General features: G+C 47.9%; 2 protein-coding genes across 2 annotated transcripts in view; both read left to right on the forward strand.

Annotated features, from left to right (window-relative positions):
• The window catches only part of WWC1 (WW and C2 domain containing 1), a 149,369-nt gene that overhangs the window by 5,194 nt on the left and 116,621 nt on the right, over nt 1-27,554 (forward strand). The window lies entirely within an intron of this gene.
• Nucleotides 21,434-21,657, forward strand: LOC137758580 (mitochondrial import receptor subunit TOM7 homolog). Its single transcript, XM_068534594.1, has one exon. The coding sequence runs from the start codon at nt 21,434-21,436 to the stop codon at nt 21,599-21,601; it is 168 nt and encodes a 55-aa protein (XP_068390695.1). The 3' UTR covers nt 21,602-21,657.

Here is a 27,554-nt window from a genome sequence, read left to right on the forward strand (position 1 = left end):
GTCATGTAATCCAGCCCTCTCATTTCACTGATGAAACAGACTCAGAGACTGGTGACTTACCCAAGGTCACACAGCAAACGTCAACCTTGAGTCTCTAGTAGAGGTCTCCTTTCTTCTTTCTTTTATGTAAACTTTTCCCTAAAAATCAGACCCAGTTTCTTCTCATCCATGGTAATAATTTGAGAATATTTTATGCTTGTGGTTTATTCTTTGTAATCCTTTTTGACTATGCAGACCAGCAAGTTTCTTTCATAGCATTGCAATCATTTCTGAGTCGTGTCATAGGAATGTGTTATATGTTGACCAGTTAAAGTACCAGCAATTGCAAGTGCATTACTGTTTTTATAATCAATTTAAATAGATTTAAGGTTATTGTCGGACTAATGTCACTTTCCACCAATTTACATTCTGACAAGCTTTCTTAAGTGGGAATTATAACCAGCCTGCCAGGGAATTTACCCAAAGCCTCTATTCTCCATGCTTCTGCTTTTAATGATCCACTAATACCTTTAGCTTGGGCCTTTACAATTATTAGAGGGTTTTTCTTCTCCTTCCAAGGCTTGAATTTATGATCTACATATTTCATGGGAGTCTGCAATGCATGGGGATATCTTACGTCATTCATTAAGAAAGAAATAAGGTTAAAAAGCACTAGTCTAGCTGACAGGAAGAAATAAGAGGCATTGGAACCCACAAATGAATAAAATAATAATAAATGCTAAGTCTCCTAATATGTATTCTGTGCTGCACACCAAGTGTTTTATATTACGATCTCATTTAATCCTTTTGCCAACCATGTAAGGTAAGTACTGTTATTTTCTCCATCCTCAGATAAGGAAACAGCAATTTAGAAAGGTTAAGAATTTATATTTGCTCAAGGTCACCACCAGTAGGTGATGCACCCAAGATTGGGGCCCAGCTGGTTGAACTCCTGAATCCACACTCGAATTAGCTATTGCCATTTCAGGGCTCCAGATGCCCTGTTGACAAGCTGGGCTGGAAAGTTACCATTTACTCCTAAAATGAGGCAAGCCTGCTGTGGATCTCCGGGAAAGATGTTGCCAAGGAGGCTTAATCAGAGAAGCCAGTGAGATCCACATGGCAGCTTAGGAGACTATCGGGCACAAAGTCTACCTTCCGGGAGCAGCCAGCTAACCAGAGCTCTGGGAGGGAGGGAGGGAAAGAACAGAGAAGGAGGCAGAGAAACTCTGAAGGATGCGGTGTGTGGAGAGAGTTCAAAGTCGTTCCCAAGTCTCTCGGGTAAATGCTCCCAAAGGCCAGGGACTTAGTAGCCAAGGCAGCGCCTCCCTGTCACCACCCCTCCTGCTCTTGGCCTCGCCAAACTGACCTGATTCCCCACTCCCCTGGGATCCCTGGGAGCTGTGCAACACTGCCCTTTTGAAGAGAAGCGAATCAGGTTGCCTTGGTTACTGGGAAGGTTGGAACGCCAAGCTCAGGTGCACATAAGGAGAGACGAGGCTAGAATAAGTGGGAGTTGGAAGGTGGCCGGCGTGCTGCTGCAGAACTCTCTGGATGCAGGAAGCCTCAGTCAGGTTTTGGCAGCATTTGCAGGGGGTGCCAACTTCACTGCAGTCAGCTGTCTGTGCTGAGTGTCTCCAGCCACGTCTGCCTCCAGGCTGCGGGGATCTGCCCCTGGCTCAGCGAGGGGCCCTGGATAAGAGAAACCCACTCCTCTTGGAGAAATGGCCTGGGTAGCATCTCCTAGTACTTCCACTTGGACAGGGCTGAGGGCTGGATTGGGGCTGAGTCTGGGTGAAAAATGCATGCCGTGCCTCTCCCAGCGTGGAGGGGCCAGCCGGCCACACACCTTTAGGTGGAACAGGTAAAGGCTCTAGTTACTGCTACTGACAAGCTTCTCGGCTGCCCTGAATCCCTGTTTCAGAGTGAGATAAAAGAAGAGAACATTCAGAAACTGGATACAGTGGCGTTTTGTTATTTAACCTTCACCAGCGGGCCGTTAAGCCTCCGGCTCCTGAGCAGAAAAGCTCCTGCCAAAATAAAGGGGGGCGTTCACTGTTGTTGTGTGGGGGGAATGTAGAACATTCTATAAAGATGCTAGACAGGGGAGAGGGAGTGGAGTAGAGAGAGCAGGGAGGAGGGGAGGAAAGGACAAGTGCAGTGGGTTACCTCCACCCCCATTGCCTCTTCAATGCTTCTACCCATGACATCTCACCATTAGAGAGAAATGGGATCTTTCAGTTTCAAATGTCTGCCAAAGAAAAAGGACAGAGGCTTAAGTTCTCGTTCAATGGTCGGCCAGAAAAAAAAAAAAAAAGCTGCATCAAGATTAGGGACACCTTTGTTGGCTTTTTTCTTCTCCTGCTCCATTCATCACTCTCCGGCAGCCAGGACACCAGGCCAACGGCAGCTGCTGACTTTCCCCAGCCGGCTGCCTGCTGTTGCCGGGCTTGGTTTGGTGGCAGCAGGGCTGTCCCCATGCTGGCTTCCTCCCCGCCCAGTGGCGGTTACTTGTTTGATTTGTCTCTGGGATGCCCTTAGGATCCACTGACTGATACCTGACTTGGAAGGATAAAGTATCAAGATCCAGGCATCAGGTGGCTGCTAGGATGAGATGACCCTGGGACAGCCTTCCAACCCTACATCTGTCGTGGCTTTTCCTGGATAGTTAGGGCTCTGTGAGCATGGCGTTGTGTAGTCCAGGAATCTCTTACACGTGCATTTGTATCACTAACAGTGAGAACCATAACTGGCCTCTGGTGATCATGATGCTAACAGTTATATTTAGTCATCTTTATCCAGTAGCTGGCATGGGCCAAACACAGTTTGTTGCTCATGGTATTTTTCTGGCGTTTTGCAGATGAGGAAACTGAGGTTAAGAACGGCCAAGTGACAAATTCAAGGTCATAGAGGTAGAAAGGGGCAGAGTTGGAATCTGAATCTAGGTTCTTCTGATTTCAAAGCCTTACTCTTTGCACCACTGCAGTCTTTTTCAGCGAATTTGGAGAGAGGAAGGGAAGAGGGGAAGGGAGCAAAGGAAAAGGGACCTTTGTAACTACAGAGAAATAAACAACACATCTATCAGCATATATACCTTGCTCACTGTGGAGGAAAATGTTTGTGTGGTTCCAGCCGAACATTGGTTTGACATACCACACTGTTCCCTGCAGTAGATAAGGCCTTCATAATGATCTCCAGAGGCCACCAAGTCAAGTCCTGTCTCTGTCATTTACATATAGTAAGTCACCTTGAACAAGTCCCTTCTTTACTGTGTAAAACACAGGTAAGCGTAGGACCTACCTACCACCGAGGGTTGTGGGGAGATGAAAGGACCTCAGCCATGGTGGGTCTTACCCAGTGCCTGGTACACACCAGGCTTTCAAATGGGAGCTGTGACTAGTTAGGCTAGTTTACCCTTCTTTGCCTTGGTAGAGAAACAAGAACCATTGTCCCTTCCTTGCCAACTCAAGTTTTTTCCTGCTGAAGCAGGGCTCACCTGAGCCACGTTGACATCAGAGTTTGCAAACCACCTTGGGGCACTCATTGTGTAAATAAACCAATAAATTCTTTTCCCAGTAGTCTTATCAGAGGCAAGCCCTTGTTTGGAATTTCTGAAGTAAAGTGACTCTTGCCAGGGAGCTGGCACCAGGGCGGTGTGCGAAGCAGGGATAATGAGTTGCAGTGGTCACGGCTGAGTGAAAACGGCTGCTGTGGGAACTGGAGGTCTCTGAAATTCATTGGTAACTGCTCTGATATCTTGGCCCTTCACTCGTGCTTCCCTGTGCCCTGCTCTGATATCCTGGCCCTTCACTCTTGCTTCCCTGTGCCCTGTTCCCTGAGAGCTGTTTGAGAACCTGCTGATTTTAGCATGGAGGTGGTGCAGAAGGGCATTGGTGTTTATCGTGTCCCACCCAGCCAGGGGTTGGCAATTCATTCAGCAGGTATTTATTGAGTGCCTACTGGGCTTCAGGCTCTGTTGCCCTAACCAAGGATCAGAGCAAAGTCCCTGCTACAATGGGGTGTACCCTCGGGCAAGGGAGATGGGCAAACAGTTAAACAGATAAATTACATTCTGACTGGGGGCTTGGTATTTGCTAGAATTCTTTGACCCATCTTAGGAAGCTGGAGGGATGGCCCTGTCTAGGACACCTGTTGGTAGTTGCTGTGTGGACTTGGGCTTTGGATCTGAGAGACCTTTGCGCCTTCCCTAGGGTGTTACCCAGAGCCTGTTAGGATGAGCTGGGCACCGGGCTAAGTGCTGGGAATGCAAGGGTGACATAAGACAGTCTCCAACTCATAACATTTGCTACAATTAGTGAGAGACAGTCATCAAACTGTGCAAATAGAAATGTCAGGTTCTCTGAACCTTGGTTTATTTCCTCTCCTCTTTCATCTGGACTCAACTTAGAAATATTTATTGACTGCCCGTAAATGAATAGAGTGTCTGTAATATGCCAGGCATTGTTCCAGCACTGGGGATTTGGCAGTGATTAAGCCATCAAAAATCCTGTCCTCATGGAGCTTACATTCTAGAGCAGTGAGTGTCAAACTTGGGGAAGTGTCAGAATCACGTGGAGGGTTTGTTAAGCCCGGTCCCACCTGCTCACTCCCACCCACACACCCAGTTTGTGTCAGTAGGGCTGCCGTGGGGCTGGAAGTTGGTGTTTCCAGGGCGTGATGCTGCTGGTTTGTGCCCTGTTGCTTTGCAGACCGCTAACAGTTGATTTATTGAATCCTCGCAATAACCTGGGAGGATTGGGGGTTAGGGTGGGGTAGGGGAGTTGGGGGGAACCCTCTCATGGCTGTTTTACAGACAGGGAACTGAAGAAGGCAGGTGAGGTAACTTGGCCCTCCCTCTTATGCTAAGCAAGCTAAAGGAAGTGACTTTAGGAGCAAGCACTGTTTAACTGCCTCGCCGTGATTGCTATGAGCAATTTTGTTCTAGTTCTTTTGCTGACCCAGAGCCTGACTGGTGGCAAAATCCAGTCGGGTTTGCTCCTGCATTGTGAAATAAAGGACAGGGAAGCAGGAGGTCTGAGCAGATCCCAGAAGCCAGAAGGAAATTCTCTTTACATTAGAATGTGTGGAGTTATGCATCCATGGTCACAGAGAGGAACAGAGGGCACGGGTCTTCCCTGTTTCTCCCTGATGCTGAGCCAGGAGACCTGTGCCGAGCCCGCTCTTCAGAGGAAGGGGTGCTGGGCTCCTTCACCCCTAACCCAGTCTTACTTCGAGTCTAGGAAGTGCAGGCGAGGTGTGGCGAAGAGGCAAGGCCCTCCTCTCAGAATCCTCACAACAGCCCTCTAGGGAGGCCTTTTCCCCTTGACCATGACTTGGATTGTACATCCTCAGCCTTGTCACTGGCTAGTTCTCTGACCTTGTTTAAGCTACTTAAAGCCTCCTGAGCCTCAGTTTCTTCACTGGCAAAATGGGAATAAATTAGAAGCTACGGGCTTCCCTGGTGGCGCAGTGGTTGAGAGTCTGCCTGCCAATGCAGGGGCACGGGTTCGAGCCCTGGTCTGGGAAGATCCCACATGCCGCGGAGCAACTGGGCCTATGAGCCACAATTACTGAGCCTGCGCGTCTGGATCCTGTGCTCCGCAACAGGAGAGGCCGCGATGGTGAGAGGCCCGCGCACCGCGATGAAGAGTGGCGCCCCCACTTGCCACAACTAGAGAAAGCCCTCGCACAGAAACGAAGACCCAACACAGCCATAAATAATAAATAAATAAATAAAATAAAATAAAAGACAAAAAAAAAAAAAATTAGAAGCTACCTCGTAAGCCAGAATGAATTTCGAGGTCTCTCATTATATTTAAGTTCCGCTGTCTGGACAAATCTAACGACAGAGATTAAGGCTTCCTTGATAGCTTCATCTATAGTTCTGTAGTTTCTGCTCAGTTCATATATTTTGAGCACCAGAATTTTTTTGGACATAAACCTCTTTCTTCTCATTTCTCTGGAAAAATGGATCATACTTAAGCAGATACACATCTTCCCAGACAACAAAGACTTCTGCTAGACGGGACTATTAAGCGGTATCTTAATAGCTCAAAAAATTTCAAACCAGCCTGAGTGGTTTATTTCCACTGCTGATATAGAACAAATATTTGCTGGCCGCAGGTGGAGGACCCTGGGTGTTTCTTCAGCCTCCTAACTGGTCACCAGACCTGAGTGGTTCTCAAAATGTGGTCCCAAACCAGGACATCAGCTTCACCTGGGAAGCTGTTAGACCTGCAGACTCTCCTGTCCCACCTCAGACCTACTAATCAGACACTCTGGGGGGTGGAGCCTTGAGAGATGTCTTTTAAGGAGCATCCCAGGTGACTCTGCTGCCCCCTCAAGTCTGGGAACTACTGGCCAAATGTTTGCAGCTAGAATGACTTAAGGTATTTTGTGAGTGGTCGCAGGCAAAAACTGGCCAGGTTTGAAGAGCCTTCCAAGCACAGGTCGATGCAGCCCGTTGAAATGGTCTTCATCGGCTTGAGAACATTTTATGATCGATCCCCAAACCCTTATTGTCCAAGCGGGACCTCCACACTTCTTTCACCAGGCCTCACCATCACTTAACATCTTTGCATCAAGATTCAGCTCACAAGTGAAGTGTAAAAAGGCCTTCCCCATCTCCCTCACCTGGGCTCCATGAAACCTTATGCTGTAGTAGGACAGCGTGACTACCCGCATCCTCTCCATTCTTGTTAATAGGCAGCTCAGTGGCTGGCACACAGTAGGACTGCACCAAGCCAGGAAATGGCTGCTCCCCAGTTGGGAGTTTGGGATTCTGTTTCTGGCCCTTCCTCGTAGCAGCAAGTCCCTTGGCCTTCCTGAGCCCTAGTCTTCATTGCTCTATGATGGGGGAATAATGACCTTTGGTGTCCTTTCCACAATGGAGTATAGGAGTCTGTGTCTGGATCTCGGGGACAATAGGATCAGTCAGTGATTCTCAAGTTCAGTTGCACATCGGACTCAGCAGAGGGGGAGTGCTAAAAATACCCATGCCTGCCCAACTCCCAGAGAATCTGGTTTCATTGGTCTGGGGTATGGCCTGGGCATGGGATTTCTAGAATCTCCCCAGTTGACTCTGGAATACAGCCACATTGGAGAACCACAACTGTAGGTAAATACCTCCCTTCCTCAAAATGCTTGTAGAGTTTGAATGAGATTATGCGAAAGTACCTTGTAAAGGGCTTTAAAATTTAAGAGTTACACAGTTCCACATGGAAAACTGAATGAAGATGATTCAGGAAGTATTAAAAAATAGCTATGGGCGGGGGGGGGGTGGAGAAGGAGATATTTGAGGGATGTCAGGCACCTTGCAGTTTGGTAATTTCCCCTCTTCTAGATCTATCTTGCTATTTCTTTCCTGATGCGTTAAGTATCAAATTGATTTGGGCTCATCTTTGCCTTAATGTGAAAATCTTTCAACTCGCATTGCAGGAGTAATGCTTTTAAATAAATTGGTCTAAGCTATTTTGGAGTTGTAGGCCTTGGGGGTGGGCAGCTGCTGTCTGTCCCCAGCAGATCTTGGTCTGGATTTCATGCACACGTCTGAGTCCTCGAGACTCCAAGGGAGTGGGGAATGCAGATGTTGTCACCGTGTAGATCGTGGCCGGTGGATAAGAGCTCATCATAGCCAACACTTACTGAGACTCTAGATGGTGCAAAGATCTGAGCTGAGTGCTTTGAGTGCATTTTCCAATTTAATTCTCCTAGCAACCCTGCGAGGTGAGAACCGTTACCATCTCCATTCTGCTGCTGGGGAAACTGAGGCTCAGGCAGTTGAGAACTTGCCAGTGATGGCACAGCTAATAAGTGGCAGAACTGGGATGCCACTTTCTCTGCCGCCACAATGCACCCTGAAGGCCAGGCCAGGCTAGGCTGTCAAGGAGAGCAGCAATACTGAATTTGTTCTGGTAATTCAGACCATAGCTCCTTTCACTACTGTGATTTCTTGAGTAGCAACTGCGCTCAGTTGCTCAGGGTCTGTCTGGATAGCTAGACCTTTCTGTTTGCTCTGCTCCTGTTTTCGGAGATGTCCCTCTCTCAGTGAGCAGGGTGAGTGAGCTCTTTTTCTGAGTACAGTCAGTTTTTCAAAATTCCTCCAAGGATCACTTTCCTAGACCACATTCCCCTGTCCTGGTGGTGATCAACATCTTTGTTTCGCCCTCCTTGTAGACTGTTGTGCTCAACGTAGCCCCATCTCTTGTTACTTTGGCATGAAAGACTTAGCAGGAATCAAATTCCCTTTGGACGCTTTGGTGTCTGAATGGCATGTGGGCTTGGACTGCAGCACTCTTGCTTGCCCAGTGGCACATCCTTCAGGATGTTTGTTTGGGTTCACTAGAAGTCAATTGGGTCATCTCAGATCTGAAGTGGCTCTAGCCGTGCACAAATTACCTTCCACTTCTGTTGCGTGTTGGGTAGAATCGAAAACGAAGAATGCCATTACCTTTTGTGTGTTTGGTTCCTGGTGGGAACTGTGCGAAGAAGAGGGTTCAGCAGTGACCAAAGGCAGACGTCATTCCTCATAGAGCTTACGGACACATAATAAGAACATGAACAAAATACTTACAGATTAGGAAAATAAAGAGGATGCTGTATTAGAAAATAATAGGTCTTGTAAATGACACCAAAGATCCAGCTATAGAATTTAAAAGTTCTGTAGTGAGAAAAACTGTTTGCTTTTACCTTTAAGTAGGATCCATCTATAGTGATCGCTGCTCTACCTCTTCAACCAGGTTTTCTTAATTCAAGTCAGGAGATCCTGGCACTCACTGTAGTGGCAACAAGTAGTGTATTTTCTTTTTTTTAGCTTTTTTTTTTTGAATGAAAGATTCTTTAACTTCTGTAGTGCTTCACAATTTTCAGAAGTTTCACACACGTGATTTCATACAGTCTCATAATAACCCTCCTTTTTTTTTTTTTTCATCCCCTACCCCTATATTGTGCCTTTCCCCTTCCCTCTCCCCACTGGTAACCTGTAGTTTGTTCTCTATGTCTGTGAGTCTGCTTCTTTCTGTTTTATTCCCTGTTTTGATGTATTTTTTTGATTCCACATATAAGTGATATCATACAGCATTTGTCTTTCTCTGTCTGACATACTTCACTTAGCATAATGCCCTCCAAGTCCATCCACGTTGCTGCAAATTTCATTCTTTTTTATGGCCGAGTAGTATTCCATTGTACATGTAGACCGTATTTTCTTTATCCATTCCTCTGTTGATGGATACTTAGGTTGCCATACCTTGGCAATTGTAAATAGCACTGCTATGAACACTGGGAAGCAGTGCTTTTTCTTTCTTTTTTTAAAAAAATTTATTTATTTATTTATTTTTGGCTGCATTGGGTCTTCGTTGCTACGCGCCCGGGCTTTCTCTAGTTGCAGCGAGCGGGGGCTACTCTTCATTGCCGTGCGCGGGCTTCTCACTGCGGTGGCTTCTCTTGTTGTGGAGCATGGGCTGTAGGCACACGGGCTCAGTAGTTGTGGCTCGCGGGCTCTAGAGTGCAGGCTCAGTAGTTGTGGCGCATGGGCTTAGTTGCTCCGTGGCATGTTGAATCTTTCTGGACCAGGGCTCAAACCCGTGTCCCCTGCATTGGCAGGCGGATTCTTAACTACTGTGCCAACAGGGAAGTCCCGGCAGTGTTTTTTTCTTAACTTTGGCCAAGGAGCTCTGTTCTTCCCCCAAGGCAGCATGATTGGTCAACCACATGCATCTGAAATTCCTAAGAGAATTAAATGCAGATTCCAAGGAAGGCCTGGCTTTGGTCAACATAATCAGAGTTTCTGGATTATGTGAAACCCAGACTCCTTTGTAAAAAGAACCACTGAGTGATTTTGATACCATCCTAGGTTTGAGAAGTACTGATCAAGGAATAGACTTGTTTCAAAGTGCAAATCATTCTAGAGACTCGACCAGGACTAGAATCCTTTCAGCCTCTTCCACAACCTGGCCTACTTATTTATTGGTCCTCACCTCAAAAACGTCTCTTCCTTTCTTCAGGCATCCATGGGTTTCTAGAGTGTGCTCAGGTGCTCTCTCCCCAAGAGTAAGCCTTCAGTCCTACCCCATGCCCCTTTCTCTGAGGGACACAGAGGGGTTCCATACCCACCGCCCCACACCCCGCCCCCCATTCCTGCCTTACCCTCCATCCTCCTCCTCCCATCCCCGTTCTCTGAGCAAAGTTCCAGGAGTGTCACCAGGAGACCTGCGGCGGCATCTTCCTTGACCTCCCTGTAGTGTCTAACCGTGTTGCCAGCTCTCCTCCTTTCCTGGCGGTCATTCTTATCCAGGAGAGTAAGGCATTGTGCAGTCTCCTCCCTAGTGGTGACCTGTGTTGCCAGGCCTTCGACCACCTGCTCTGCACTGAAACCTCAGGTGCTTATTTCCAGTTTCCGGCTGGACATCACTTCTCTGTCCAGGCGAGCACTGCAAACCACCACAAATCTAAAACTGAATCCAGTCCAGGTCTCACACCAACAGCTTTGCCCATCTGTGTACGTTGACGCCCCACCTCCCTCACCGGCCACGTGGGGTACCACTTGCTGCACGAGGCCTTCCCTCATCTGTCATCTCCTGCGCCGCTCTGGCTGGAGGGTATCTACTTGAAGCCAGGCCTGTTCTGGTCAAAAGCAACAGAGGCCCACATGACATGGCTCTAGAAAAGAGAGGCTGCTGTGAGGTTAGAGATTTCACAGGAATCTAAGGACGGGCATAGCGGCCCCCACTGCCAGGATGGTGGGAGCTGCAGCTGGAGGCCGTGAAGAATAGCGGTCTCCACGTACGTCCCTCTGTTCCCTCCTGTCGGCCCGCTCATGTCATGGTTTCTGCTACCTCTGAAACCTACACACAGACCACAACAAATCTAAAATTTTTTCATACATTCGTAAACCATGTTATGAATTAGTTCTGCCTTGAACTTGCTGTGTGACCCTGGGCAAGCTACTTAATCTCTGTGAGCCTCAGTTTCCTCACTCTATATAAATAAGACGAAGGGTAATGATAGCCAAGATTTTATTGGGTGCCAAACCCTGCTCTAAGTGTTTTATATTTATTAGCTCAATTAACTGTCACACTAACTTTCTGAGGGAGTTACTGTTACTATCCTCATTTATAGATGAGGACGTGGAGGCACAGAGAGGCTAAGTAATTTGCCCAAGGTCACACAGCTAGAAAGTGGCAAAGCCAAGATTCAAACTCAGGCTTTCTGGCTCCAGAGCTCACGCTATTAGACCGCCGTTCACTTTGAGGAGTTATTGTGAGAATTATAGCGTGGTGGATTCTCTTATTTAGGACACATAGCCGAGAGCAATACTCAGAGTAAGTACTTAAGAATGCTAACAGTCATGATGTCATCACAACATTAGTTTGCAGGTGACCCATATGACCTTCACAACCCCAGCCGACCTCGTAACTCTTCGCCTCAGCAGCCACGGCTAACCCGGTGTCCCCAGTTCAAATTCTTGTGAGAGATGCTGATTTGGAAAGATGACAGAGCTGGCCTTGAACTGGATTCACCTGGTACAAGAAATCACAACAGAGCTCAGGGGTCATGTACCAACCACGGCAGCTCTCTACTCAGGAGAGGCCGTGGGCAGCTGGCATCCCTAGGTCGTTCTTTCTCAGAACTTCCAGAGTCAACTGTTCTGAATGCTCTGGCAGTTAGGGGACCTGGCGGTTACTCTCGCTGAGCACATGCTCGATTCTGAGCCCTGCTTTTGGCCTCATCCCCTGTGGCAAGCTCCCATTCGTTTCCGTGACCCTGACTCTCGCTGCTGGAAGTGGGGCCTGTGGACCAGCACATCAGCACCGCCTGGGAGCTTGTTAGAAATGCAGAATCTCAGGCTCCACCTCAGACCCGCTGAATCAGAAACTGCATTTTAACAAGATCCCCAGTGGTCCTTGCAGGTTAATGTTTGAGTAGCCCTGGCCAGCGAACACTACTTATGTCTGCGTAGCGCTGTTTTGTTTTTTTGTTCTGTAGCTGACTGTGCCTCTAACCAGCTCCGATATAGATATCAGATAGTATCAGTAAGCAGTGGATTCTTACAACCAGGTATAAACACTACCAAGGGCAAGGAGCTTCTCAGCCTGTTCCCACAGCCCCACATGGAATAAGGGATTGAAGCCGGATCGGGGATGGGAGTGGGGGAGGGCTCAGTTGCAAGGGGGGAGTGTCGCACCTGCTGAGAAAAGACAGGGTCCTGAGCCTGCAGCATGCCCACCAGCGGGGTCAGATGCCAGAGGTCAGAGTGGATGCAGGCGGTGTGGAAGTCCACCACGGTGGCAGGATGTGGTCTCCGGGGTGCATGGGGCAGTCAGAAGATGGGAACCCTTGGTGGCAGGGGCAGTGTCTCTCAACTGCAACACAGAATGAGGAGGTGGCCCGGTGGGCACCTGGCAGAGATCACAGAGGCAGGATTCCAGCCCTTAGAGAACAGTGGCAAGAGCAAGACAAGGAGGTCTGGGGTCCCCAGTAAGCTTCCCAGGCAGAGGCTTGAGCCAGCAAAATAAATGGCAGGCTCCCTGGAACTAGCTTTGAACAAGGCAGAAGTACCGCCATGAGGGGACTAACAGAAACAGTGCCTGTGGCCAAGGCTGGGACCGGCTGAGCCAGGACCCCCATGCGCAACCCCGGACCCAGCCAAGGGCAGCCTGAGTGGGGTGGCACTGGGGCAGGAGAGGGCAGGCTCCTGGTGGGGGACCAGGGGCGGGAGGGGCAGGCAGCCAGCTGCAGGCTGGAGGGAAAGTGTGTATGAGGCCCTGTGGACCGCCTCGCCTTCCTGGCATGAGGGCGGTGGGGAGGTGTGGCTGGATGCCAGAGGGCTTTCCCATCACTGCTCCCTGGCCCCGGTTCACCTGAGAACAGCGTTCCCCTCATAAGCGTGGACCTTGCCCCCCGACACATTCCCGAGATAACACCCAGCGTCATCCCGGGAACACGGTGACAGCCCGACTGTGTGAGCGAGGCTCCCGACACCCTCCCTGCATTCATTTCCAGTTTGCTGGATGTTGTATGTGTGTCTATGTAAAATGACTGAAGAACGAGTCATTAGTGAGCCGTCCAAAGTCCCTTTGGGAACATTCCAGGAAAATCAATATCCCATCAAAGCCACAAATGGCTTTTTTCTTTCCCCCACTCCTTCAAAGCAGGGTTTCTCAGAGTGTGATCCGCCTACCTCCTGCCTTACTCCCCCATGGAGATTGTAAAACACAGATTCCTGGGGCCGTACCTGAAAACTACTGAATCAGAATCTCAGTGGGGCTTCCCAGAATCTGCATTTTTAACCTGCCCCCCAGCCGATTCTAATACACCTTAAAACTTAAAAACCTCTCCTCCCGCTACCCACAAGGCACTTTCTTTCCTTTGCCTAAACCGGATCCTTGCCCTGCCTGCTGGTACTCCCTCCCTGTGCTGCTACACCCACTTAAAGGGCCACCTCTTCCCAGGAGCCTGCCTAGCTGTCTTTGTCCCAGCTCATGTAGGGGGCCCGCTGTGCACCCTCCTAACATGGCTCTGCCACATCGTCGTCATTTTTTTCCAGTCTGTGTTCTCCACTGAATGGTAACGCATCCTGTCGAGCCTCCCCAGGCCCAGCACAAAGTTTTGCACCTAATTAGAACTAATAAATGAATACGAGCAAAGGCAGATGAGAGGTAATGGTGAAGCCGCAGAGTAGAGGGTGAAAAGTAGATGCTTCCCAGTAGGAAGCTGCCACCTTCCAATTCTTCTCTCGGTCATTCTGAACTCTTAGGTCAAGTTTTGGAGCCAGAGGGCAAGTATTGGACCCAAGGAGAGCCCAGGGCTCTGGCTGGCCTGGGGCACAGCCCACCTGTTTGGGGCTGAGGCATCCCCAGTGGAAGCCTAGCTCTCTATCTACATTTTGGAAAAACTCCAGCAGAAAAAAAGGCTCAAGGATGGTTCGCCAGCCCCAAGCCTGACGCCAAACTCAGGGCCTCTAGAATGTTCAACACCCCCTCCCCTTGTCAGGCAGGAGGAGTCAAAGAATAGAGCTATCGGACCATGAAACTCCCAAGAGTCCTTTCCCCCAGTGTTTCTCAGAGATTGCTGCCACTGTTTTCTGTGTGAGGCTCCGAATTGCCATTTGCCAAACTGGTAAACGTTGACCCAGCAGAAATCAGGCAAAAATAGGAGAAGCCCCTGGACAGGCTGCCTTAATCGTGTTGGTGAAGGGAGAGCCAGGTGCCTGTGAGCTGGAGAATGCTGCCCATCATCTCGCTCTGAAAAACAAAATGTATTTCCTTAATCTTAACAACTTGAGCACCCCGAAACCTGCTTTACCAGTCCAGGGTGCCTCCTCTGATCTTGCTTGCTTCTCTGTGTATACGGGGCGGGGGTCGTGGGACACGGTGACTTTGGAAAGGCCTGGCCTGTTGAGACTCTAGGGTCAGCCCAGACTGCTGTGACCACAGGGGACCTTAGCCCCGGGGACAGACTGACCTCTTAACGCATGAAGTCAGAGTGAGGGCACCTGCTCTCAGTCCGAAGTAGGGTCGGAAGCTTCCTGGGTTCTTTGAAGAGAAAGAGGATTGGCTGAAGTGTAGGTGGCAGGGCAGAGCAGCTGAGGGCTCCGGGCACAGTAGGCCCTCAGCAAATAAATGCTTCTCGCGTTGAGCTGGTGAGAAGGGAGCAGCCAGTGTTAAATGTGGGCTCTGTCAGAATCCTTCAGACATTTGCTGAAATTCCATGAGGGCGTCAGGGATTATAAGGTTTTAAGGTCATTAGTGAGTTTCTTTCGTGATTTTTTTCATAAGGATGTCATTTCTGAATCCACTCTCTTTCTCTTCTCATCTCCCCAAATTACCCTTCCTCCTTCCCTTCCAGGAGGAGGACAGTACGGCGTTATCATTTGGTCAAAATTTCACATTCAGAAAATGGTAACGTTCAAAAATCTTGTTCAATGCTGCAGCAACCCCCCTCCCCCAAGCTGGAGGTTGTGACAGCTGTCATTTACTGAGGAATTTTACATGCATTTACCATTTCACTTGTGCCTTCCAGAGGAGGCAGCTGAGGCCCAGAGAGGCTAGAGAATTTATCAAGGTCACACAGCAAGTTGGCGAGTGGCTTGGGTTTTACTGCGGGCTCTGTGACTCCACGGCCCCGGGTGCTTGTCAGTGCCACATCCTTGTCTCCTAGAGGTCATTGGTGCTTGTTGATATAACATCGCTGCGAACCATTTCTCCACCATTTCTCAGAGCGTTTTGTCCACGTGTCCTGATTAGAGAATTAGTTAAGCTCTCGAGCTCTCCGGGGAGCCGTGGCTGGAATCCTGCCTCCTTCCTAGAGTCTGCAGGCAGCCAGATCCCACAGACCCTGCTCTGTCGGGCGGTGAGGACGAGAGATGTGGCCCCGTGGTTGGGGGGCCGGCAGGCAGGTTGTGATGACCCACGGGGTACGTGCTCCCTGTCAGTTCCCAGGCACTGAACCCAGGCACCCCCCCCTCCCCACCCGGGACCTCCTCTCCTATTTCCCTCTTTGCCTCCTGCCCTCCTAGGATCGACAGCTATTTGGAAAGGTGAGCACAGAGGCCTTTTCAGAAAGAGTCCTGTTCTCCCGTCTTCCTGGTACCCTCGCTCACTGGAGAGAGAGAGAAGCAGGATTGTGTGGGGAGGGAGAGGCAAGTGTACGGGAACAGTTTAGATCTAATTGTTCATGATCCAGAGTGTCCTCGTTTGCATTCAGGGATGCCACCCGCCTTTGTGAGGGGTCACACCACGTTGAATGATGTGTTATCAGTGCAATGCAATAGCCCGATGACGTCATGAAAATCCAGGCTTTGGGAGAACGGGTTCACAGGCAAGAACACAGCGATGAAAAGATGGAAGGGCCTGGTTACGCTGCATAATCCAGCTTTTACTGTATAACCCCTGGGCTTATTGGCCCCTTGTTCCTGTTCTCTTTGACAAAGAATGATTTTTTTTTTTAAACTTTCTGATTAGCAATCAGTAGTTTAAACCTGCTAATCACCTCTTTAGCTTGGCATGTGGACCAAGGAAAGGCCACAGCACTTAATCTGTTCTCTCAGATCCAGAAGTTCAGAAATGTAGTCAGCCCCAGTTTTTAAAATAATTAGACTGTTATTCAGGATAATGCCTACTGTAATTGTATATATATATATATTTTTTTAAATTTATTATTTATTTATTTTTGGCTGCATTGGGTCTTCGTTGCTGCACACAGGCTTTCTCTAGTTGTGGCGAGCGGGGGCTACTCTTCATTGTGGTGTGCGGGCTTCTCATTGCGGTGGCTTCTCTTGTTGCGGAGCACGGGCTCTAGGTGGATGGGCTTCAGTAGTTGTGGCTTGCGGGCTCTAGAGCACAGGCTCCGTAGTTGTGGCGCAGGGCTTAGGTGCTCTGCAGCATGTGGGATCTTCCCAGACCAGGGCTCGAACCTGTGTCCCCTGCATTGGCAGGCGGATTCTTATCTACTGTGCCACCAGGGAAGCCCCTACTGTAATTATAATAATCAACATTCTGAGGTTTATTATGTAGAGACTTGTTTTAGTTTACTTTTTAAAAAATTTATTCTTAATGGGTAAAATATACATAACATACAAGGTATCATTTTAACCATTTTTAAGTGTACAGTTCAGAGGCATTAAGTACATTCCCTTTGCTGTGCAGCTATCCCCACCATCTGTCTCCAGTTCTCTTTTCATCTTGCAAAACTTAAACTCTATCCCGGTTAAACACTCACTCCCCATTCCCCCTCTCCCATCTCCTGGCAACCACCACTCTACTTTCTTCCTGTACGAATTTCACTGTTCTAGGTACCTCATATGAGTGGAGTCATACAGGATTTGTCCTTTTGTGACCGGCTTTTTTCACTCAGCGTAATGTCCTCCAGGTCCATCCACGCTGCAGCGTGTGTCAGGATTTCCTTCCTTTTTCAGGCTGAGTACTATTCTATTGTATGTTTACACCATGTTTTGTTTATCCATTCATTTATTCACGGACACACTTTCACCTTTTGATTATCATGAATAATGCCACTGTAAACACGGGTGTAAAACTATCTGTCTGTGCCCCTGCCTTTACATCCTTTGTGTACGCACCCAGAAGTGGAATTGCTGGATCATATGGTAGTTCTATTTTTAATTTTTTGAGGGACTGCTACGCCGTTTTCCACAGTGGCTGCACCATTTGCCATTCCCACCGGCAGTGCACAAGGGTTCCAATGTCTCCACACCTTCACCAACACACTTAGTATTGTCTGTTTTTGTTTTTTTTTCATAGTACCCATCCTATTGGGTGTGACATGGTATCTCGTGGTTTTGATTTGCGCTTTCCTGATGATTAGTGATGTTGAGCATCTACACAGATACTTTTAAAAAAACGAACTTCTCCTGTCATTTCAAAGCTAAAGGCAGTAAAATGTAAGGTTCAAGGCGCTGAATCTGAGAAGTCGTGCTGCCTGGGTTTAAGTGTTGGCTCCACTCCTTGCTGACTGCAGCTGTGGGTCAGTTGCAAGATCTCTCTGTGCTTCAACTTCTCACCTGTAAAATGGGGTAATGAGTAAACTGCCTCATAGGGCTACTGGGAGGATTCAGTGATCTAATAGAGATAAATCTCATGGGAAGTGTGAGACTTGCTATATGTGTTTGATGAGTGCTGGGCTTCTTTACTCTCAGAGTAGAATCTGCTGCCTTCCATCCTCCAGGGATGGTTTTCCTCTCTGCCTAGTCTTTTTCAAGTGGGGTAACAGCCTGGGGAATTTGAGGTGAGATGGTGGCTTGAACCCAGTAGGTTTTCACACCCCCAGGTTGGGCATGTCAGGAGGAAAAAGAGCAGTGGCACAACTACTGAAGCCCGCGTGCTCTAGAGCCCGTGCTCCGCAGCAAGAGAAGCCACCTCAATGAGAAGCTCGCGCACCGCAATGAAGAGTAGCCCCCGCTCGCCGCAACTAGAGAAAGCCCGCGCGCAGCAACGAAGACCTAACGCAGCCATAAATAAATAAATAAGTAAATTTATTAAAAAAGAAAAAAAACGAGCAGTGGCAGCCTCTGAAATCCATCCTGAAACTCGGCAGCATCTGGTTTCGAGAGTGAGTTTGTGTAGAGCTGGCAGCCAGGAAATGGGACTGGGAATCTAGTGCAAAGGTAGTTTCTCTGGTTCCTTCAACCAATAACTATTAGAGCAAATAACCATCTGGATGAGGAATGGCTCCTAATTGCCTTGGAGTAAGGCAGTTAGCTAAGGGTTTGTGTTGCTGCATGTGTCACCATGGGACTCTGCATCCTGACGGCCTGGAGAACTGTCCTCAGGCCTGTATCCTCTGCATCTCAGCATTTGGGCCTCCCTGTTGTGCCCCATCTGTAGGTCATTAGTCTCCTGTGAGAGAGATTAGGGTTCCCCTGTCCCTAATTCCAGGGGAAATTCCAGGAGTGTCAGAAGGACCCTGGGTCCTTCCCAGGGCAGATCTCTGACTTGGTCACTCAGCCCAAGGGAAAGAGTCATGGGAAAGTAATCCTCATCTCTGATCCTTCTCTAAAGCCTAACCCAGTTTCCTTAGCAAACATACTGGAGGAAGCGGTGGCGGGGCAGGGAGGGCGGCTTCCCCCTCGCCTGCCTTTACCTGGTTAACTCCTTCTCAGGGCCCAGCTTTCAACATCAGTTCCTCAAGGGATCATCACCCTGCTCCCCGAATGGGGCCAGGTGCAGTGTTTATATTCCCTCACAGAGCAATATTCTTTCTCTTTAAATCAGTTGTTCAATGGTTATTAGCTAAGACCTCATGTTTTCTTCTGTTTAGTGTCAGGCCGAGGAGTCTTCTAGACTAGCCATTCTCAAAGTGTGTTCCCTGGAGGCCCCTGAGATTCTCTCAGAAGGTCTGCAACCTCAAACTTCATAATAATACTAAGAAATTATCTGCCTTTTTAACTTTCTACCTATCATGGGAGGACTGTGGAGTTTCCCAGAGGCTACGTGACATGCAGTTTTGCAACAGACTGATGCAAAAGCAGCTCTTGGGACTCAGCGGTCTTCTTTTAAGCCATTCATTAAAGAGATTTGCAAAAATGTAAAATAAGGCCACTCTTCTCACTAATTTGTGGGGGAGGGCTTGGAAAATATAATTAATTATAAGGATGTGATTTATGTTAACATGTGATTGGTTTATTATTTTATTTTCAAAGGAATTAATAAATATTTAAAATTTTTCTGTTTTCATTTCTAATATGATAAATGTTGATAAACAAAACCCACATGTGGACTTCCCTGGTGGCGCAGTGGTTAAGAATCCGCCTGCCAATGCAGGGGACACGGGTTCCATCCCTGGCCCCGGAAGATCCCACATGCCGTGGAGCGACAAAGCCCGTGAGCCACAATTACTGAAGCCTGCGTACTCTAGGGCCCACGTGCCACAACTAGAGAAAGCCCGCATGCAGCAATGAAGACCCAATGCAGCCCCAAAAAAAAAAAAAACACCCACATGAACAACAACTCTTGGGGTCCTCATGTTTTAAGAGTGTGAAGGTGTCCCAAGACCAAAAATTTGAGTGAGGATTGCTGCCCTAAGCAGGGATCAGGAACTTTTTTCTGTAAAGGACTGGTGGACCATACCCTCTCTGTCTTAACTATTCAACTCTATAGCATGAAAGCAGCCATAGATAATATGTATACAAATAGGCATGGCTTTGTCCCAATGAAACAAGCAGTGAGTGAGTTTGGCCTATGGGCCATAATTTGCCATCTCTTGCTCGAGGCTCTAAGCTCTAAAATGCCAGGAACCACATTTAACCGATAAATTGCTTTATCCCCAACACCTAGCACAGGGCCTGCTACTTAGTAGATGCTTAGGAATTATAACAGAAATAGTGTTTAGCGGCTGGTTGTCCAAGTCAAAAATAACAATGGCTTAACTTCAAGGTATAACTTCTTTAGCACATTAAAAAAAAAAAAAATCAAGAGGCAGGCCAGTTAGGGCCAGGGTGATGGCTCAAGGGACCCAGGTTCCTTGTGCTTTCTGGTCCACCATTCTTAGCATGTGACTTCCATCATTAAACTCACCTCATGGCTCAACCAACCTTAAAGAGCCTCAGGAGAATTAAGCTGATCTGCCAATAATGAACTGCCCATCAGAACAAAACTTAACATTCTTCAAAGAAGGAACATAAAATCCAGATTCTCGACAGCTTAGTGTTCAGAGTGTCTAGCATACAATAGAAAAGGTACTAGACTTAGGAAGAAATACAGTAGAAACAGACCCAGGGATAGCAGAGATATTGGAATTAGCAGAAAATGAACTAATATTTATTATAGATATGTTTAAGGATTTTTAAGGAAAAGAAATCAGTAGGGAAATGGAACCAAATAAAAATTCTAGATGAAAACTACAGTATCTGAGATGAAGACTTCCCTAGATGGATCTAACAGTAGTTCAGATGATGCAGGAAGAAAGATCATTGAACGTGAAGTCAGAGCAGTAGAAACTATCCAAACTGAAGCACAGAAAGGAAAAAAAAAAGTTGGAAAAAAATGGTCAGAAGCTCAGTGATCTGTGGGATGTTGTTAATCAATCTAACAAAGGTACATTTGGATTCCCAAAAGGAAAGGAGAGAGAGAGAGAATGAGAAAGAAAATATATTTGAAGAGGTAATGGCTGAAAAGTTTCAAAGTTGGTGAAAAATATTGACCCACAGGTCCAAGAAGCTCAACAAACCCTAAGCACGATAATCATGTGGAAAATCACATGTAGATACATCATAGTCACCTTGCTGAAAACTGAAGAGAAAGAGGAAAATCTTAAAATCTCCCAGAGGATAAAGACATGCTGCATGTAGAACAATAAGAACCATTGCTAACTTATCAGAAACGATGCAAGCCAAAAAATAATTGAATAATATCTCTGAGGTGCTGAAAGGCAGAAAAAACAGTCTGCAACTCTGTATCAACAAAAGTATCCTTAAAAAATGAGGGTAAAATCAAAAGCTTTATTTTCAGTTATAAAGGCCCAGAGAAATGCTCACCAGTGGACTTACACAATAAGAAATGTCAGAAGAAATTCTTTGGGGGGAAAGAAAATGCTATCAGATGGAAACGTGGATCTACATGAGAAATTAAGAGCACCAGAAATATAAAAGACTTAAAACTTTTTTCTTAATTTCTTTAAAAGATAATTGACTGTTTAAAGCAAACATAACGATAGTGTTACTTTCATTGAAATTTTTTGAAAGGAGGAAAAGAGAATCAAGAAACAGATGAGACAAACAGAAAACAACTAGTAAATTAGTAGACTTCAGTCTAGCTACATTAATAATTCATTAAAAGTAAACAGACTAAACACGCCAATTAAAAGGCAGATATTGTCAGGTTGGGGGGAGAAAGCAAAACTCCAGTGTACAGGCTGCCTACAGTAGATTCACGTTGATGTGAATACACAGGTAGGTTAAAGGTAAAAGGAGGGGGGTCTTAAGTGTGTCACCTGGGCCATCGCCATGGTAAAGCTGAGCAAAGAGGCCAAGCGGAGGCTGCAGCAGCTTTTCAAGGGAGGCCGGTTTGCCATCCGCTGGGGCTTTATTCCTCTCGTGATTTACCTGGGATTGAAGAAAGGTGAAGATCCTGGAATGCCTGAACCAACTGTTTTGAGCTTACTTTGGGGATAAAGGACGATTTGCTCATCTGGTTTTGGAAGCAGTCAATGCAGAGGAACAACGTGGAAGGTGTGGACTCCGGCTGGGATAAGAGATGCGACATCGTTTAGATGTTCACCAGTTGGATGACACAGGCTCTTCTCAGATGTGTCTGTGGCAGAGTGGGACCTCTACTGACTTATTTACAGTAAACCGTACTAAATTAAATGTTTTTAACAATGTTAAAAAAAAAAAAAAGTCAAAGGATGGGAAAGGTATAGCATACAGATACTAATCAAAAGAAAACTGGCCAATTAATATAATAATAGGCCAATTCATCAAAAAAACCATAATAACCCTAAATATGTACACACGTAATAGCTGAGTTCAAAGTACATGAATAAGTAAGTGACTGGATCCACTCTTCACAAGGGGAAGGGCTGATGGAGACATTTCCTCATTCCTGGCCCGTCTCCGCTGAGTCAGTGAGGAGGACAGCAGTAGGGGCAGAAGCAAGCCGACTCCGTAGCTTCGTTCTGTGTTCCACATTTGTGTCCTTCCTGTGCCTCTGAGAAGGCAGGCCCTGGGCTCTCCCACAGGGGCCCATGCAGAGAGTTCCCACAGGCTACTCCACCTCTTCTTGCCCTAAAGCGTTTTCTGGAACCTGCCAACCTCACATGGGTTGCCAGCCAGGACTAGGGCCCGTGCACCTGAGGTTGGAGAGGACTGGGGTCCTAGAGTGATGGATGGGGTCAGGGTTGGTCCTGGGGAACTCCAGGTGTCCGAGGACACAGGATAAGGTGGCAGCGTCTACTACCTTCAGGCTGGCTCCTGCCGTTCAGATACTGAAAGGGGCTGAGTCAGCCCCAGGTGGGGCAGGGGAAGGGGTTAGGGGAATTTTTAAGCAGTAATGAAGTGTTGCCTGGAAGGGGAAAAGGAGGTGGTTTCCAGATAGGGTGTGCCTAGATGACAAAGAATTGCATTATTTTCAGTCCCATTTGCTGACAATCCAGCAATGATTTCTTTCCCCTTCCCTTCCCTTCCCTTCCCTTCCCTTCCCTTTCCTTCCCTTCCCTTCCCTTCCCTTCCCTTCCCTTCCCTTCCCTTCCCTTCCCTTCCCTCTCCTTTCCCTCTCCTTTCCCTCTCCCTTTCAAACTGTTAAAAAAATTGTGGCAAAATACACATAACATAAAAATTACAATCTTAAGCATTTTTCAGTGTACAGTTCAGTGGCATTAAATACCTTCACGTTGTCATGCAACCATCACCACCTTACCATCCATCTCCAGAATCCTCTCCATCTTGCAAAAGTGACTGTCTGTACTCATTGAAGAACTAGCTCCTCATTCTAGCCCCTGGCAACCACCATTCGACTTTCTGTCTGTATGAATTTGACTACACTGTGTATTCCATGTAAGTGGAATCATGCGGTATTTGTGTTTTGGGGACTGGCTGATTCACTCAGCATAATGCCCTCCAGACCCATCCATGCTGTAGCATGTGTCAGAATTTCCTTTTTTAAGGCTGAGTGATATTCCATTGTATGTACACACCACATGTTTCTTTTTTTGTCTGTGTTCAGTCTTTGTTGCTGTGTGCGGGCTTCCTAGTTGCGGCGAGTGGGGGCTACTCTACGTTGCGGTGTGCGGGCTTCTCATTGTCGTGGCTTCTCTTGTTGCGGAGCACAGGCTCTAGGTGCATGGGCTTCAGTAGTTGTGGCACGTGGGCTCAGTAGTTGTGGCTCATGGGCTCTAGAGCGTACGCTCAGTAGTTGTGGTGCATGGGCTTAGTTGCTCCGTGGCATGTGGGATCTTCCCGGACCAGGGCTCGAACCCGTGTCCCCTGCATTGGCAGGCAGATTCTTAACCACTGCGCCACCAGGGAAGCCCACCACATGTTTCTTATCCATTCATCTGTTGATGGACGCTGGGGTTGCTTCCACCTTTTGGCTCTTGTGAATAATGCTGCTCTGAACACAAGCGGACAGCAGTGATTTTTTTGTTGTTTAATTTTGCTTTCTGTTAAGGTAATGAGGTAAAGGCGGGGATAGAAGTTAGTGGTTCAGGACACGGGCAGCCTTATTTCACACAGGAGACCTAGAAAATAAGCACCTGGGAGAGTTTATCCGTGCAGATCTGCGTGTTTGATGGGACAGAGCTGTCGAAACCTTTCAGTAGTTGGGGGCTTTAAAGTCCATCCCACCCTTCTGCCAATCCTTTGCCCTTCGTGGCCCCCGTGGTCACAGTTAAGATGTCATTTCTTGCTTCGGCTATTGTAACAGGGTGGCCAGACTCCAAGATCATTTTCCAGCAACTCATGTTGCAACTACTTCTGGAAGTTTCTTCCACAGGGCCTTCCAGAGCAAATTGCTCCCCTTCTCAGAAACTTCTCATGGTTCTCCAATGCCCATAGAAAACCCCGAAACTTCTTAGCATGACTCAGGGCCCCACTGGCCTTCCTCGGCCCCTTCCCTCTCCTTCCCTCCATTTCCCTCATTTATTGATTGGCCCATTTGTTCACCCTGGGGCCTGTATTTTTGTATTTGTTTCCGAGGTGCATGTCTGATGTTGACTCATTGAAATAGTGTGTTAAAGGGCCAAGCACATAAGAAGTGCTGTAATGTTTATGATGAAAAGAGTTTTACCTGGGGTCTCATTAGCTCTAGAGTGATAACCTCATGAGGTCAATTGTTTCATCCCCAGTTGACAAGCTGAGAAATTGAGCTTTAGAACTGCTGAGAAATGAGTTTGTAATTTTGGCCCTTGGATCAGATTCAGAACCAAGAATCAGAACCAAGCTGTTCCTCTGAGCAAGGCTATGGCTTTATGAGATCCTGGAAAGCCGGAGGCAGCAAGAATAAATGCTCAGGGGCTCTGGATATGCTCTCTTGCCAAGGAAAGATGAGGTTTTGTGGGGACTGAGTTTGACTGAAGAACCATGAAAGGCCAGTGCTTGTAGATGTCTACTTAGTGAAAGCCTGAGTGTAAAATAGCAGAGTGGAGCATTCAGTTGGCTGCTTTTCCAACTCTAGAAGGATATATAAAGGGAATATAAGCTCATGTTGGAAGGAACATGCTTCTCCCTTTATAGGGGACCCAGGAATGAGGAAAAAGCCTTACCAAAATAGGTTGCATTCATGCTGGTAAAATTCTGAATGCTCAGCTGGATCGATGAGGAAGTTGGAGCAAGTGGGTGGATGCAGACTCCTTCCTCCAATGGGCAGCTTGCTGAAATGCTGCAGCTGAGGACAGAGGAGAAATCAGAAATGCCCATGGGGTGGTGAGGGACTTGCTCAAGGTCACCCAGCTAAAATAAGCTGAGCTGGGCCTCCCACAATTTAAGAGTACAGGTCCAGTGGTTCTGGCGTGTCATGCAGGCTGCTTTTAATACACACCTTCCAGTTGGAGCCCTGTAGTACCGTGCAAAGAGCATGGGCTTTGGAGCATCATTTGCAGGCTTGGCCAGGTTAGCCGGCCTCAGTGCTTTCATCTCTCTGCAAGGCGTGGATAAGAACCCTTTCCTCACCGGGCAGTGTTGAGGACTAGTGAGCAGTCAGGCAAAGCTGCCAGCAGGTGCCTAGGACAGAGTCGGGTTACTAATGCTGCTGTTTCCTGGTGAGTTCTTGCTTTATCAGCTCTTCCTTTGCTCGGCGGTGTGTATAGCCATCGCCTGGGACTTGCCCCACGTGGTCAAGATTCTTGGTTGACTGCGCCTTAGGTGCTCTCACTAAAGGAATAGAAGGTTCTGATTGAATGCAAAGGTCAGACAAGTACAGCCTCCTTACTTTTCTTGTTAGAGCATTTCCATTGGCCTACACCAGCGATCGTGGGGTAGGTACGGGGAATTTCCTCACTTCCTTTTCCCCCAGAGTATCTGCATGACCTCAGTTTCTGGTGACTCTGTTTGCCGTGGTGTTTGGTACTTCACCTGCTCAGCCAGCATCCACCCTGCGCTGGCTGTGCCCTCGCCCCTCTCCCACCTCCAGTAAACTAGACGTGCCTCACTGAGAACATCAGCTTTGTCTGGAGAGAGCAGGTGGACCTCAGCCTCTTTCCCGCCTGCAAAGTTCTATACCCTAGAGTTTCCAGGAAGCCACTTGATTGCATTACTGATTGATAACTCCGTTTACCCTGGAGTGGAGACAGCCACAGTTCCGAGTTCTGCTTAGGATTTATCGTGTGCTGACGTCAAAGCCCAAGTGAAAAACTGAGAAGGCCTGGTTATGCCGAGTGCCTGTCGGACACCACCGAGAAGGCTTTGAGGTCTCTTATTTTATATGTTTAAAAAGGGCTCCTTCTTCTTTTGAGACAGAACTTCAAACGAAGCATTCCAAGCCACACTTCCTTTTGGTAAATCTTAACCAGTGTAAATGTTTGCTTTTGTGTTGTAAATCTTAGGAGGTTGGGCTGGGGGGGGAGGGGAGGGAGGGAGGAATTTCAGAAGCAGGTGTCCTGCCAGCAAAAGTTAAAACTTAATCTGCTGTTTGGGGTGTTTGGGGGAGGCGGGTGGCTGGAAGGGGAGCGTTCATAATTAACGAGCCATGCTAATGAACTGGAATTTGGAGACAGAGCTTTTTTGCCAGGTTGTGCGAATTCCTGGACCTCGTGCCCGCGGCCCCCTGGAAAGAAAGGGAGTTTAGGAAAATTCCGACTTGCAGGCAGAAACCCCTGTTGGGGAAGTCAGTGAATGAACATGGGAGGAACAGGGCAAAACAGTAATTAAAAGGGCAGAAAGATAAAGGGGAAAGTGAAATGATACAAAGCAGTATTCATTAATAACTGTGGGTTTGGTTAAAATGTAAATTCTTCTAACAGTTATTAAAAGAAGCGTCCATTTCCCTGCTTCCCTGGCTGGGTCCCCCCTCACCACACCCAGGGGCATAATACACTGAATAGGAGGGTCTGGGGAATTGGCCTGGGACCCACACTCTCCAGGAAAAAGACTTCAATTTGCTGCCTAAGATACACCCCCTCGGAAGAGACCCTTGAAAACCTGGGACACTGTGTGGAGGGAGGCCACGTGTGCCATGTGTAACTTGGGCAAAGGCATTCACCTTCTCCTAGACTCAGTTTTCCTGTCAATGAAATGGAGAGCAGTGGGCACTTTCAGAATGGTGAGGATCTCTTGTGATTGTGGATGCTTGCCCCTGCATTCAGTAATCATTATCGTTAGCCCCACCCCTGCAGAGCCCCCGCTGCGTGTATGGAATGTTCTGGAGGGGGATGGCTTAGTGGGAGGTGATCCTGGGGTTAATGAAGCTGAGACCTCCCTCCACCTCTACGTGTACTCACTCCCTGAGGCCCCTTTTGCCTTTCTCTTTCCTCTGTTCCTCTAGAAGGAGTTGGGGCTGGTAGTGGAGGGAAGGGGACAGAGCTCGGCGAGAAGGATGCAGTGAGGGTTTGGCAGGCAGCGGCTGGGTTTGGGGACTACAGCGCTCTGCAGTTCAGTAAGAGGGAGATGGAGAAAGGGTTGGGCCCTCGTCCCGTCCTCTCCCCTAAAGCTACTGAATCTTTTTACTATGAGAAGCAGCGGGTGCTTCTAGAATCCTGTACCTCCAATCCCCCCCGCCCCGCCTCCCCGAGAGCCTCAAACTGACCTCAAGGCAGAACTGCCAAGAAGTGAGCTGGGTGACTCACAGCCATTCCCCAGTTTGGGGCCATCAGAACCCCCTACCCACACTGGCGGGTCATGCTTCAAACGGCAGCTTTGCCACTTCCTCACTTAGCCTTGAGTGTGAAAGCAGCAAAACCGGGGAAGCAGCCTAAACATCTCACGCTGGGAGCTGCACACGTTAAGTTGGGGGGCATCCACACAATGGAGTGCCGTGCAATTAACAGAATGAGGTAGAGCTACACGTGCTGATATGGAAAGACTTCCAAGAAGTGTGATTAAGCAGACAGCAAGATTCAGAATAGTATGTTTTGTGTTTTTAAAATGGGTTTAAAAATACACATCCATATGTAATAGAGTCTTACAGAGGGGCTCC

The sequence above is a fragment of the Eschrichtius robustus genome, chromosome 2, assembly GCF_028021215.1.
Source record: "Eschrichtius robustus isolate mEscRob2 chromosome 2, mEscRob2.pri, whole genome shotgun sequence".
Lineage (NCBI taxonomy): Eukaryota > Metazoa > Chordata > Mammalia > Artiodactyla > Eschrichtiidae > Eschrichtius > Eschrichtius robustus.